At 37.2% G+C, this 14,764-nt stretch overlaps 1 protein-coding gene across 11 annotated transcripts in view; it reads left to right on the top strand.

Moving 5' to 3' along the window:
- ITCH (itchy E3 ubiquitin protein ligase) overlaps window positions 1-14,764 on the top strand; it is a 72,311-nt gene that overhangs the window by 14,723 nt on the left and 42,824 nt on the right. For 6 of the 11 annotated variants that reach the window (XM_049817545.1, XR_007508164.1, XR_007508163.1 and 3 more), the window contains one exon: window positions 13,230-13,320. In XM_049817545.1, the coding sequence (XP_049673502.1) occupies window positions 13,251-13,320 (70 nt within the window). In that variant the 5' untranslated portion in view covers window positions 13,230-13,250. Of the gene's footprint in view, window positions 1-11,491; window positions 12,241-12,436; window positions 12,936-13,229; window positions 13,321-14,764 lie in introns of those variants that run through there. The other 5 variants (XR_007508165.1, XM_049817549.1, XM_049817548.1 and 2 more) reach the window with 5 other exon arrangements.

Genomic DNA, 14,764 nt, shown 5'->3' with positions numbered 1-14,764 from the left:
AAAAATTATTACATTTCTAAGCATTAAATCAAGTAACAAAATAAATCTTGTCATGTAAAATGTTTTTCTTTATTTTTAGAACTATTAGATTTGCCCTCTGGTTTTAGTAAAGCAGTTTGATTTATGGTTTGCGTGAAGTCCTGAAAGAAGTAAATTATCTTGACCGTGAGAAATATCTTAAGAAATGAAAGCCAGCTTGTAATTGAACTTGATTGGAAGGTGACTGCTTAGGGTAGAAGAGGCAGTTGTCTTTGGCGTTCACCTGTTTCTCTTTATTCACTCTACTTCTCCCTATTATTGCAAATATCAAGAGGAATAAAATTTCTAAGGAATGCATCTTTAGGTAACTTCATATATTAACTTTCATGTTAAGTATATTTTGTTTCTCTTCATACGTTTTAGCAGCAGTATAGCAGGGGTATGTGAAAGGCCTGAAATGCTAAGAATGTAAGGCATTTGTGCACATTTATGTGTTAGGAAAATAGGGTATGCATTAGTGTAAAACCACAGAGCCACTCATTTTGTTGTTAGTGTATCTGGAAACTTGAATATCTATTGAGATAACTTTATTACAATTTGTATCTTGCTGCTAGTTTAGTGAACTGAACGTTTTTATGTGACACTGAGCAGCTTGGTCTAACTTTGAAGTTGGCCCTGTTTTGGGAGGATGTTGGACAGGATGACCTCCAGAGGTCCTTTTCAGCCTAAATTATTGTGCGGTTCTATTAAAAAAACGTTTGGAAGGAAATTAGAAAGTAATTCATAGAAGTGTGTTCTCATTTTAAGATACCCTTGTTTCCTCATATACTTTCAGTAACACATTTTCATTTATGTTACTTTCAGATAATTTTTAGATAGTTTTTTTAAATGCACAGCATAGGGGAGAACAAAAATATACATAGGAAGGTTCTGAGAGAGAAGATACAAATGCTGCTTGACAGTTGTTTAGACTATGTTCAGATATGTCTGAGAGTAAAACCAAGCAAACTTTTCTCATCCTGTGTGAAATTTTTCACAAGGCTTTGTACCACGACTTTAAAGTCAGTGACTGTTCTATGTATTTTGTATCCCTGTCCTTAATTTTCTGCGCACTTCATAACAGGCAAAATTTTGGGGTTTGTGGTACGCATTTTTATCTTTTCAAGTTTTATTCATGTGTGTTCTGTGAAATAACTTTTAATCCTTGAATATCTTTGTTTTAAATATGGAAATGTTAATTTGTGTTTTTCCTGACTATTCCTACTAACTTCTTGCATTTCAGGCAAACTGTTAAAACTGCAAAAAGATGGGTAAAAAGGAGGTGATTTGAAATACCTCTTACAGGCAATCATCAGTTAATAGATTACAAGTAAGAAAATTGTTTAAAGGGGAAAAAATAGCTTACAATTTTGACTTACATGTTTTTGCTCTGAGTGATCACATTAAGATTATTTCATTGCCCTAATTAAAAATTAATTGAATAACATGAATAAGTAGCTTATGGCTTGTGGATTTGTGTGACCATCTCTTCTCACTACTGTGTCACGTAGCTAAAGCAGTGATAAGTGGAGGCCTCCAGGTGATAAATTCTTTCTTTCCCATAGCAACAGGCAGAAAGAGACTGGGTAAAGTTGTTCAGATTTCCTTTTCATTCTTTCATGGTAAGGTTTGAAATAACCTGTTGCTTACACCAACATTAATATTTGACTGAGATGCTCAAGACTGCAATTTTTGCTTTGTAGGAACCTCTTAGCCCCAGAGCCAGCTGAAGCATAAACATAACTGTAGGGCTAAATGTGATTTTATAGGGAAGACAGAACAAAAAATATTGCTGCTTTTGGCAACTCTGTTTTGTAACTATCTTGGACTTCTCTTCAATACTTCTTTGTGCTCTAAGTTGTCCTTTGTGATAAAATTTGAGTAGTGTTGAGAAACATAATCTCCAAATTACAAAACAAATGCATGTATTTCTACAGTTAGGATACGATCTTACTCAGGTAAACCATAACCAAGGCTGCATGCTGTAGAATATTGTGTTTTTGAAGCAGCTGCAATTCAAAGAAAGCACTAAATGCTTTTGGATACTAGGCCAGTTTACTGTTAGTGCACAGTTTAACAGTGACTGCTTGTAACTATCCGGCCACACTATCTGCTTTTCCCTTGAGAAAAGTTTCTTCTAATGTTACCACTGGAAAATGTTGTTTATACTTTGTAGGTACGTTCTTTTTAGAAACCTGGAAATAAAACAATGTTGTTTTTTAAAAGTGAAATGTGAAAGTGTTTTTTGCCCCTTAGGGCTCTGTCCATAAATGTCTGTCGATTACATTGCTTCAGTCTTCGTAGCTGTCTTTTATTCCCCTCTGAGGAAGGCTTTCCTTGAAGATACAGCACAGTTTTTTTTTTTTTAACCTCCGTTTCTGCAAAGCTCCATATAGGTCATGGTTCACAGTGCAAGGAAGTAGAAGAATTCTGTAGTTAATTTCTACAAGATGTGAGACTTCTAATTGCTAGAACTTGATGCCTTTTTGTTAGAGATCTATAATAACAGTCTAACAGTCCTAATAACAGGAATTGTGTAAGGGCAGAGGAACTTTGGTATTTGGAGGTGTTAAAAGGATATTTCCCTATGAAAGAATAATATTGCTCATTCTGAGAAGTGGGTTCACTCTGTAGTCAATATGTAGTCAATCCAGAACCCCCAGTTCTGGAACTTTCACCTCTTCAGGGCATAAGCACTCTTATCATAATACTGTCGGCTGGTAGTTTTCAGATTGTGAGTTTAGTTTGTATGTTGGAAGCTGAAGTTCCTTTAAACCATCCTAAAAGAAATGTGGTGCAACTGAAATGGGATGGTGACAGTAGACCAGTGTGATGGGTTAACCATGGCTGCCTGCCAGGTGCCCACCAAGCTGTTCTCTCCCTCCTCAGCCGGAAGGGGAAGAAAGTAAGACTGAAAATAAGCTGTAGAGATCACTCACAAGTTACCATCATGTGCAAAACAGACTTGACTAAGGGAAGATTAATTTATTGCCAATTAAAAATAGAGTAGGATAGAAAGAAATAAAACTAAAAACACCTTCCCCCTTACTCCCCCCTTTTTTCCAGGCTCAACTTCACTCCTCATTCCCAACTCTTCTACCTCCTCCCTGCCCTGAGTGGCACAGGGGAATAGGGGATGGAGGTTGGGGTTAGTTTGTAGCACTTTGTATCTGCCAGTCCTTCCTCCTCACACTTTTCCCATGCTCCAGCCTGGGGTTCCTCCTGTGGGATATAGTCCTTTACAAACTTGTCCAATGGGGGTCCTTCCCACGGGCTGCAGTTCCTCAAGAATTGCTCCAGCATGGGTCCCTTTCCGTGGGGTGCAGTGTTTCAGGAACACACTTCTCCAGCATGGGTTCCTCAGGGTCCACAGGTCCTGCCGGAAAACCTGCTCCCACACAGGCTCCTCTCCATGGACTGCAGCTCCTGCCAGGAGCCTGCTCCTTTGTAGGCTCTCTGTGGGCTGCAGCTTCCTTCAGGGCACATCCACCTGCTCCACTGTGGGGTCCTCTATGGGCTGCAGGTGGACAACCTGCTTCACCATGGTCTTCTCCATGGGCTGCAGGGAAATCTCTGCTTTGTTGCCGGAAGCATCTCCTCCCCCTCCTTCACTGACCTTGGTGTTTGCAGAGTTGTTCCTCTCACGTTTTCTCACTCCTCTCACACAGCTGCTGTGCAGTGTTTTTTACTTTTTCTTAAATATGTTATCACAGAGATGCTACTGGCATTGCTGATGGGCTCAGCTTTGGCCAGCGGTGGGTCTGTTTTGGAGCCAGCTGGAGCTGGGTCTGTTTTGGAGCCAGCTGGAGCTGGGTCTGTCCAACATGGCCATAGCCCCTGGTCTCTTCTCATAGTGACTACCCCTGCAGCCCCCCTGCTACCAAAACCATGCCATGTAAATCCAATACAACCACCTACTGTGGAGACAGGTTTGTGACTAAATTTGATTAGTTGTCTTTGATAAGTAAGAATGTTCTGTACTCATACCTTTAGGGATTTGTTACTCCTTTAAGAAAAGGCAACAAACAATGATTTAAAAATCTTTATGTGTAGGGTAAGCTTCCAGAAGAGGGGGCCTAGGAAAATAGTTTTGCACATCATGAAATGGATTAAAGAGCACAAACCCTTATAAATGAACTTTTACTTTGTGAATGTATTGTCAGCCCATGATAACGCCTGGGTACTTTCAGCCATAAAAGGAAAAGGCTTGAATATCTGGTTTCTTGAATGAAAAGTGATTTGTCTTGTTTTGCGAGTAGCAAGGTAACTATTTACTTTCCAGTCCACAGATTGTAACATTGTTCTGGTTGTGTACTAACACTGAAAAATTCTCCTGAAACCTCATCACAGAAGTATTAAGATGAAACGCAGTTCTGAGTCAATGCAGCATTGTGTTGAAAGAATAATATTACAAAATATTTTTTTTAGAAGAGTTTAAAAGGCCGAAATGAATTTCTAAAAGCAGCAGCTGTAAAATGCAGGGGTTAATCCACTTCATGTCCAGTTAATCCCAGTAAATCCAGCAGTTTAAAAATCTGTTTAAGTTTGTGGTAGTTACAACAACGCCAGTTTGACTGTCTTCTCCTGTCTTCCTACTACCAGTTTAATTCTCTCTACTGTGGGTTAACATGCATGCCACGTTTAATATATCGTGTTTTCCAACAGTGGTATTTAAGAACCAGCCATTTTAAGTATTGCTCTATTTCTAAGATTACAGCAGTGAACCAGTTTTAGCTTAGTGGTTTGCATATATGAATTGTTGTCCTCTTTGAAATGGATTATACCATGAGAAGGAAATGGCTGAAATAAAAATAGACTATCTCTTTGTTTTCACAAATGGTTTTAATTATCTCGTGCAGCTCTCTGCAGTGGCTTTTCTTGCCAGGCTTTTTGGAATCAAGCAAAAAGCATATGATGTTCATGTACACTTTTGTCTTTTTTTCCTCTCTTTGATAATTTCTTAAAAGTTAGTAAAAGGTAACATCCTTTTAGTTAGGAAGGAAATTTGTTGGCAAGTTATCTGAGTTGGTGGCAAAGCTTGTTCTGTCCCTTTTGTCCTGCCTGCCACGGTTTTAGTCTAAGAACAGTTCGTGGTTGGGGAATTACTGATGTATTACTGAAAGGGGGAAAAATGTCAAATTACATGATTTTTTTTTTCTTTGAATTTTTTATATTGCAGTACTCTTTCTTTACATGTCTTTTTTCCAATTCTTTTATTCAGTATCAAATACTATATGTATGGAGACAAAAGTAATATGAAATATTTCTGCTGAGGTGCAGGTTATACAAGCAGTCTTCTTGGTGCATAGAAATGCTAATGACTGAATTCTCTATAATTTTGATATAAGTCTTCGGTTTGGGAGGCCTGAAGACATAGTTTAATTTGGATTGCAAGCAGTGTTGTTGGAAGCATTTCTCTGTGCAGGTTGAAGTTGATGGACCAGTTTTTCTAATCTGCGCACTTTGCGTAAGGAACATTGGGGATCCCTGGTATTGAGGTAAAAGTTACAGTGTGAATATCGCTGAGTGTCTGGCCACAATGTTTTGAGAGTTATTCTGTCTTTCCTTGGGCAATCTTTTTGTTTTGATACTCAGGTTAAATGTTTTTCAGCTTTTCCAACTAAGAAACTTTGGATTCAGAAGAGTTTCCCATGCTCAGTTCTCTTTTGAAGTGGTAGATATTTAGGAAAAACAAGGAATCACCGCTGAGGATTACTGTTGCATAAATAATTGTCCAAGTATTTTCAGAAAAGGTATTTAAGGCTGTTAACTGGCAGTTCCTTAGTCTTTGCTACTGTAGTTTTAAGTCTGTTCATGACACAGAATAAAGCCATCTTTTGATCCTGTTGCAGGATATCAATATGGTGTCAGACTGATTATCATTCATGTTGTATATGAGGTCACAGGAAATGAGTATAACAAAACTCAGTGTGAGACTTTACAGGAAGGGAATGTGGTATTGACTTTTAAAGTCTGTTTTAGCTACTCACACTCAATCTCTCATATATTTCATTGACTCTTTCTCTCACACTTGTACTCACAAGCACCAGGATGTTTGTGTGTGTTGAGGTGGTATAGCCAGTGTGTCTTACGTGCAACATGGAAGATGGAACTAATGGTATCTGTCAACTATTTATCATGCTTCAGGTTCCTTTTGGCGACAGCAAACTACTTTATAGGTGGATATTTTATATCCTCTGGGAGTCAAGAGTTGTTTTACACTACTCCTTTGCTTTAGAGTCTGGCTTCAGCCTCCATTAAATCTTAAGCGAAGGCTAATGCTAGTTGTTTTTTCCTTATTTGGAATATCCATATCTTTATAGCTACAGTATGTTTTCCTGTTGGGCTAACAGGAAAAGGAATGACATGCGATGTGACGTAACTCTGTTGGCACTCTCCTCCCTTCAAAGCACAGGCTCTTTTGCTGGCCAGTCATCTGTGCTATATTCTTATCAGAGTGAAGGCATCCTGGTCTTGACACAAACGCTCCTCAGTTTTATTGCTGCAAGAAGTGTCCTTTGTTATCAATAAAAGCCATTCTTTTAACCTTTTTTTTTGCTGTTTTTTCTGATTTATACACGCATGTTTCCATTCTTTCTTTGTTCATACCAATCTTAACATCTCCATTACAATTCTCTACAAGACATGTTTACTTGTAGCAGAAAAATATCCAATAGAAAGATTCAGGATGGTAGTTCTTTACAATAGATTCAGATAATGTCATAAAATATAATTAGACCTGTTGATTTAAAGGAGATGTGACTTCTGACTCAAATATATCACTGTACTTTGAAAGGGTGTAGAAATGATAGTCTGTAAGCAGATATAACAAGAAAGTGGTTTCTGTGTTGAGCCAAGTCCAATGGATCATATATATTGTATACATGAATTAGGGAAAAATGTAAAATACACATTTTTAAGATATTATAATGGATGAAGTTTCTACTTCAATGTCAAGGATTTCTCATTAGCAAGTCCGTAGGAGACAAAGGCCAGAAGTTGGGCACCTCTTCTCCTATGTTTTGTGGTTTGTCTATCTTGCTTTTCCCACATTGCAGCCTCTGAAGGTCGTGTCGCTTGGGTTGCTTCCCAAACTGATTAAGTTGTTTTTCCCACAAATATATTTTTAGCTAGTATATTGTGAATTGGCTCAACTGTTGTCTTTGAGTCTGCATCTCACTCATTCTTATTGGAACAGCTGCCTGTATGTTAGTTTTGTAAATAGTTAAACTGAGTGTGTACACAGCAAAAGGGAGGTGTGCCTATAGTGCTAACTGGCATATCAGTGCTGGCTCTAATCTGGTGAGTACAGTTATTGATAGCAGTGGAGATCTGACAACAACAGGTCGGTAATTCAACCTGGAGTCTGTTTTTAGACCCAGTATGCACTGTATTTCACATTTGCTCCAAAACCAGTTTAGGCATCTGGATTTTGAATATCAACAGATGTATTATGGCAGAGAATACTTCGATTTTACTGCATTTTTGGTAAATAGGTGTAGTGCTGCTCACATGCAGTAACAGCCAAGGGAGCTAAGCTGTGTTCTGCTGTTAAAACTCTCTTTGTTTCCATTTCTTATATGAATATCCCTTGATGCAAACCTCATAATTGCTTCCCTTTCCAATGCTCAATGCTCTTATAATCTGTGTCTATTCTTTTCTTCCTGGTTGATTACTCAGCAGTTTCTTTCTGTATGTCTTCTTACTTGTTTGGTCAAAACTGACCATGTCCTTAAAATTTATTTTAGGGGAAAAAAACCGATAAAAATGTAAAACAATAAAAACAGCTTTGTCAAACCACTTTTTACTTCAAAGTTGAACAGTTAAAGTAACTGCAAATTTGCTAAACAAGTAAGTTGCCAAACTAGCTGTCTCTGCCTAGGCTTACTGGGTAATTATATCTAACATTTAAGAGAAACAAACTTTTCCACAATATGCATGCCTTCAATTAAAAAGAGGCTTCAGTGTTTTGGGGGAAGGGAAGGAAGCATTCATACTTAATTTCTCTCACAGAAAAAAAAAGTGCAGTATTAGTGTAAACAGGTGACTTTGAACTTTCTCTGAAATATCTAGTCTAATCTATTCTTAATTGTCTGTAACTCACATACCTGTTGATAAAAAATCCAAAACAAACAACTTGTAAAGGGGACATGTTACATGCAGGTTTTTTAAACAAAACTTTGTATATTTTACACTTTTTCTAGAAGTCTGTATTCCTGTGTTACACAATGGTTTTCAAAACCATTGTTAAAATTACTAGTTATGGTAAAGAAATTTTTTCATTATGCTTTTTTCTTACTGGATTATTGAAACAGCAAATACACTTTGAATTGGTACACCTGTAAAGAGCAGTTTAGCCTGTTCTTAAAATTAATCAGTAAACATAAGGCTTACAGCAGCCAACAATGTGCAATTATTTCAGTATTTTTTAAATTATGAAGAGCATGTGCCAACATATATTCAAAGCTATGCATGTGTAATATATAATACACAGTCACAGGATTTCATTCTGATGTGGTTGTGTCTTCTGTTCTTTCAAATAAATATGAAAAAAAATTACCTTCTTTGATAAGTCAGTTCTTTAACAGATGGATCCCATCGCTGAAAAAAGTCACCATAAGTTAAATTGGTGTGACACTCTGAAGATCTCTCAAGCCTTTGATAGCATTTTTCTTCTGTTTATACTCCCTGATTTTGTGGGGTAAGAAGCTCCCTCCCACCTCTTCCCTTACTTTGCTTTAACCAAGAAGCACTCAAAGCTGCTTTTCTCCACACCATTTCTCATGAGTTCTTAAAAGAAAAATAAATCAGGATCCTCCCTTTCTGCCTTCTTTCTGAAAGTGTTTGTAGCATCTGGGCTGTGCTCCTCTAGAATTTCTTCTTTCTTCCACACCACTCACAGGAAAATCTGGTGATGAAGTTCGCTGTCTTGCATTAAAATACCACTGAAGATGATGCAGTTTGCCCTAACAGCATCAGGTCCATAGGGGAGCCTTCTGAGAAAGCATTTTATTTACAGGTGGAATTCGAAGAACTGAATCCCAAAAGGATGTGTGGACCAAGTTTCCTACTGTGATGCGGATTTATTTTAAGCAATGTTTGTTCAAATCTGCCTTAGTACAAACAATGGCATATGCAATTATGAAGCTGAGCATAATTTATCTAATAATCTACACATTAGGTAGCATGTTATAAAAACAAACCAACCTACCTGAGAGTAGGTATGCAGCCAACAAAGAAATTCAGGCAAGCATTTGAATGGTTTATTTTTAATGACAAGAAGATATTAATTCTGTATTATATCTTTTTATATGCCAAATAATTTGTCTTGTTCATTTCTAAAAAACTTATACTTGATCATGCTCTGAGTGTCTGTTAAGCTGGCCTGCGCTCTCTGGACAGCTTTCAAACCTTTCAACTAATGTTCCTAAATTTCAATTTGTGGCAGGTTTCTTGGAAGCAGGTAGCAACATCTGAGGGAGAAAATGGCAATATGAGCTTACTATAATTTTAAACAAAACTAAATGAGGAGGGACTCCCTCCCCCCCCCGCCCCAAGCCAAATCCCTAAATATTTGTTAAGATATGTGTGTAATTTTCTACTGCAGAAAAAACTTGAGTGTGTATTCTCAGTTGTTTGGAATGACAGTTTCAGCTTCTGGAGGTACTTGTTGCATCACAATGAATTTATGAAGCAGACATACCTAGTTTTTAATGATTCCTCAACTTATATTTTTGTTAATAAAATGATTGATTATAACATAGTTTGAAAGCAATTATGATACTTCTTTTCATGGCAAGGGGTCTGAAGGTCTAGTACAGTTAAAATGCCTGCTGTTGTTCACACATCATGACCTGTTCACATCCAGTTGCTGACAGAACCACTTGTCTTAAAGACATTTGCTTTCAACAGAATCCTAAATTTTGTTTCTATTGTAATAAAACTAAATGGAAATATTTTAATAATGCTTGAAAAGTCTATGTTGTCTTACTTTGTGATTAAGTTATAAATAGCCCTAGGCTGGTTTTGAGTTGAAATCATATGCAGTGTTACCATTTAAAAATAGCTCTTAATACAGTAGTTTCTTACCAGATTTGTGTGCGTATTTGTTATATAAACGAAGAGGGGGTAAATGCTAAAAATTAAGTTTAAATGCAGTAATCAGCTGGATGCGTGTGATTTTGGGGGTTATTGTCTTCTTCAATCTCTTTATACTTCTTCAATGTGTAGTTCATTAATCATTATGGATTCTTATTTGACTAATGAATGTATTTCAGCCTTGTTTCCTAAAAAAAAAAGAGGTGTATACAATTCTACCTGCCAATCCTGTTCTGCCCTCTTCTTCCTCTTTTCCTGTGTCTTGCACTACAAACTTTCTTAATTGCCGATCCATTCCAGCTAAAAATTGATGGAGATGGCAGCATCAAAGTTGATTACATTTCTGTGAGTTATGAAAAATCTGGATATAGAGTATATACATGCATATAGAGTATATAGGGAAGAGACTTAAATTAGTTCCCAGATGAGAGAAAAGCTGCAATGTGAGTTAGGTGATTGTTCCTTGCTGGATGCCTGGCTTGGAACCAGCTATTCTGTTTGCCGAGTCTTTCTCAGCTGGCAGTTAAGGAGAGTGGAAGAGGCATTGGAGTCAAGATATTCAAAAAAATGAAAAGAGAACTAGGCCTATTGAAGTGCAGGGCACAGGTAAATTGTTGCTTTCTGCTTCTTCCTGTGGAACTCTCCTTCTTTTTCCTGATTAACTAATGGAGCTTGCTTAAGTGATGAGCCTCTTCATTTTAGCAAGCGTGCAATAAAATAAGACTCTTCAGGTTTACTGTTAAAAAAATAATTAGAAATGTTATGGCAGCTGAGAGACCTAAACAATGTATAATGTAGGTTTTGGAGGGTTTTTTTTTTTAGAATTATTGGGAGGCAATAGATTCTTGAAATTTTACTTAAGCTAGTTAGTGAAAACTATGCATACTACATACACACTTGCATGTATACATGTGCTAACTCAACAAATATTTGCAGGACAGTCATTTCAGATGTGATTAAGCTGCTAGAAATTTTTCTGCATATTCTCAATGAAAATAATCAAATATTAATAAAATTGTCTTAATGAGTATATTTTGCCAGCTTAGAAATGAAAGTTAGCTTTAACATGTGCTTCTCAATGAATGTTGTATGCCATATATGCTTACTGTATAAATTCACTTAAAAATTATTACCTTCAGTAACTGTATTTGTATTATGTGCAGTGTTATTTCTCCAGGTGGAAAAATAGCTTTTCTGCTATCCAGTATGTCTACGTTGGTCTAGATGCTATTCAACTGCTTTCTTAAAGCCTGAAGGATACTTAGTGAGTTTGGTAGAACAAATCACAGCATCAGAATTAAGAATTGTCCTCCAAATCTTTTAAATTTAGACTACTTGTGAAATACTTATATCAAAAGCTTTTTCAGTCTAGCAGGATTTAGTTTTGTGTGATTCACATTGGGAATCTAGTAATTAACAGTACTGAACTCCACTAATAACACTATATACTATTTAAGCAAGTCATTAGTACTTTTTTTAGTGGAGTCATATTCTCCAGTAGTTAACACTAGCATCAGCAAGCTGTAGGATGCAAGAACTTCCCATTTTACCACTTTCAAAATACCTGTGGAATTATCAGTTTCACAGTAATTGTCACAGGATGCAGACTTTTGCTTCAGATTGCAGCCTCTAAAAAGAAAGTTGCGTTATTCAGATCCGGTCTCCTTTTACATTGCATGGCATGCAGAGGATAAGACAAGCACTTGTTTAGACTGCTTGTGGTGTTACCAGTTGGTAAATTCATATGTATAGCCTTTTGTACTCAGGATACAGATATCAGCAGCTTAAGCTAACATGTTACTTTCCTTGTTGGAAATAATGTTGTGTGCGGAAAATGACCTGAGAGGTGGCACATGATGTTTGTTCTGCTCTGGGATTCAGATTTGATGGCTGACGAAGGATGTGCAGCACTGGGCTGGGAGATCTGCACGAGCTGATTAGCCAACCCCTTGGCCAGAGTAGCTGAGCCTCACAATAGATGGGAGCCCAAAGAGAGATAGGTCAGATGTATAGGAATGGTTTTGGAGTAGGTTATGACCACAGAAAGCAGTGAGGAAATGGCACAAAGGAGGGAACACGGCATGAGACGGATGCAGTAAGTAGTCTGGAAATTGTATCCAGCAGGTAATTTGGAGTCTTCAGTAACCCCTTCATTTTTCAGAGGGTAATCTGCTATAGAGTTTTATATCTAGTTTAGTTGGTAAGGGATGGTAAGTTGAGCTGAAAATGTGTTTTAAAAATTAATAGGAGGCAAGGATACCTGGGTATTTCCAAAGCGATGTCTTTTTAATATAATAGCATGCTATTTAATTTATGTCTGTTAATATCAAAGCTATGTGATGCATATTGTCCACTTTGTCCCCCCCTGCCCCCCAAAACCAAATACTGAATTGAATTAAATTCAAAATGTAGTAGGAATAGCTGTTTGCTTTGGTGCTGGGAGGATCAGGCTAGCATTGGTGTGAAGATTGGGGTGTGGTAAGGGGGAAGGTTGGACTGTAAATGAAGGTTGTCTTACCCCCTTTCAGAAGTGATGTATTTCCTCTTTTAATGAAGTGCTTTGAAGAATTACAGCCCCTGTCTGTAGACTTGATCTGACCAAGCGAAAACAAAGGACAGTCAGAAGCAAGTTTCTCCAAATTTGAAATTCCCTTTTTAATTTCATAATTCATTTTCAGCCTTTTCCCTGTGCTTGTGGATTGTGGTTTTCTTTTTATTTTCTTTTTTTTTTTAAACCAAGTAGTACTTGTCATGGAAAGATAAACTTCTTATCCAGAACTTACTACTTCAGAATGGGCAGATACTTTCAGACATAAGAGGTACAGCAAACTTTGCGATTAGAACATCATTCAGTCTCAGTTAATTGGCAAATTGAAGGGACAAAATCAAAAGACCTCTTTTGCCTAGGACATGAATATATACAGATCACGTAATAGTACAGACTAAACCCTTTGTAAACCTTTTTCTGTACTTTGGGTAAATGGAAAGGATCTAGAAAGAGAACCAGTGTGGTGGGTTTCTTTGCAGTATTATGTATCTACATGTCAAAAATCCAGATGATTTAATTTTTGAGTTTCTGAGGATTCAAATGTTTACATTGTCTCTTCATGCAGATTCAAGATCCAGTCCATATTATGGCTGGCAGTGGGTCCAGATCAGGACCATCCAGTGGATTTTCCATGAAATCACAGCTTCAGATCACTGGTAAGCCTTTTGAAAGGATATATCTTTTCTGGTTAGAAATGTAAAACTGTTAAACAGAAGTTACTAGTATGTTGCATTTCAGGAAGTTTTGAGTTGTACAAAACCCAAGAGAAGTCGCACAGTAACATTGATGGTGTTATGCCATCATTACTTGGCAGAAATATAGCTATTTTATTCAGGATTTTATCTAAAACTTATTTTGAAATTATACATTTTTGTGTAAAAAAAAAAAGTGAAGGAATAATTCTTCTTGAATGCTGTTATGTAAATTGTACAAAACAGTCCTCTTTGAAATTTCATAATGTATTATGATACTTCTTTCAGTTACTAACACTTGATGTAGTACCAAATCTTAACACTTTCTCCTAACAGTCTTTTTACATCTCAAGCTATGTGAATCTGAACTGCTGTTCATTAAATTTGACTTACTGCTTCTCCCTTGTTACATGTTTTTATGGCCACCATTGTAAAGGACCTTTAATAAAAGTGTTGGTGAGAATATGACTGTAATTGAGCACCTGTAGATTGCATAGGAATGGCTTTACATGACATGCTTTGCTTTTTTTAGTGCTCCACCAACAGAGCAACTGTTAAAACTTAATGGCCAAGTTTTCCTCACTTTTGCGCTCTCACAAATTTTACTGAAGCCTAAAAGCTGAAGCCTGGGAATGGGAGACCTGTAGGTGTATGCAGGTCTATGCTTAGGAGCATCAAGGGTAAATTTTGCACCATTAGTGTGGAAGATATGTGGGTATGTGCAGAAGTTTCACAAAGCTGATATTGTGGGGATGAAAAGAATTGTCAAAAATAGATGGGAAAGCTTTAGACTAGAAAGGAGGTTGGAACTAAGTTATACTGGCTCAGGCTGTGAGACTTTAAGAGAAATCTTGTCCCTACAGGTTGATACTAAAGAGAAAATTGAAGAGGTTTAGAAGGAGGTACATCCTCCACATAGCTATGGAGAGCAGAGCTAAGGATTGAAGTGGTGATTGCTGACTAAGGCTTGCTCCATTAAAGGCCTGTGACTCGCACAAAGAAAGTGAAGTTGAAGAAATATCTCAGTGTTTAGAATTGAGACTATTAAGATGTTTGAATGGTTCGTAATTTCTGTAGTTCAGCCACAGTCTGCAAGCAATTCCCTGTGCAAGCAGACATTAACCTTTTAGTAGACATTTCTGTAAACAGCACCCCCCACCTGTCCTACCCTCACCACCCCATTCTGCTGTCTTCATTAGTTTTAAAGATCTTTCATGTCTGGGTAAGAACCTTGAAAGTGGGTACAAGGAGCTGATTATGCTGCCTCAAAGTGGGTCTTGATGCCTTTGAGATAGCTAGTGATGTTGAGATACAAGATGCTGTAGTATAGAAGTACTGGACACATGAGGGGAAAAGAAGGGGAGCTATTTGTGAAAATTAATGTTAGCTAATTGAAGTTAATTTCTGT

This window comes from Accipiter gentilis, chromosome 14 (genome assembly GCF_929443795.1).
Source record: "Accipiter gentilis chromosome 14, bAccGen1.1, whole genome shotgun sequence".
In the NCBI taxonomy this organism is placed as follows: Eukaryota; Metazoa; Chordata; class Aves; order Accipitriformes; family Accipitridae; genus Astur; species Astur gentilis.
The sequence above is the reverse complement of the archived record's forward strand: the minus strand, read 5'-3'. Positions and strand labels throughout refer to the sequence as shown.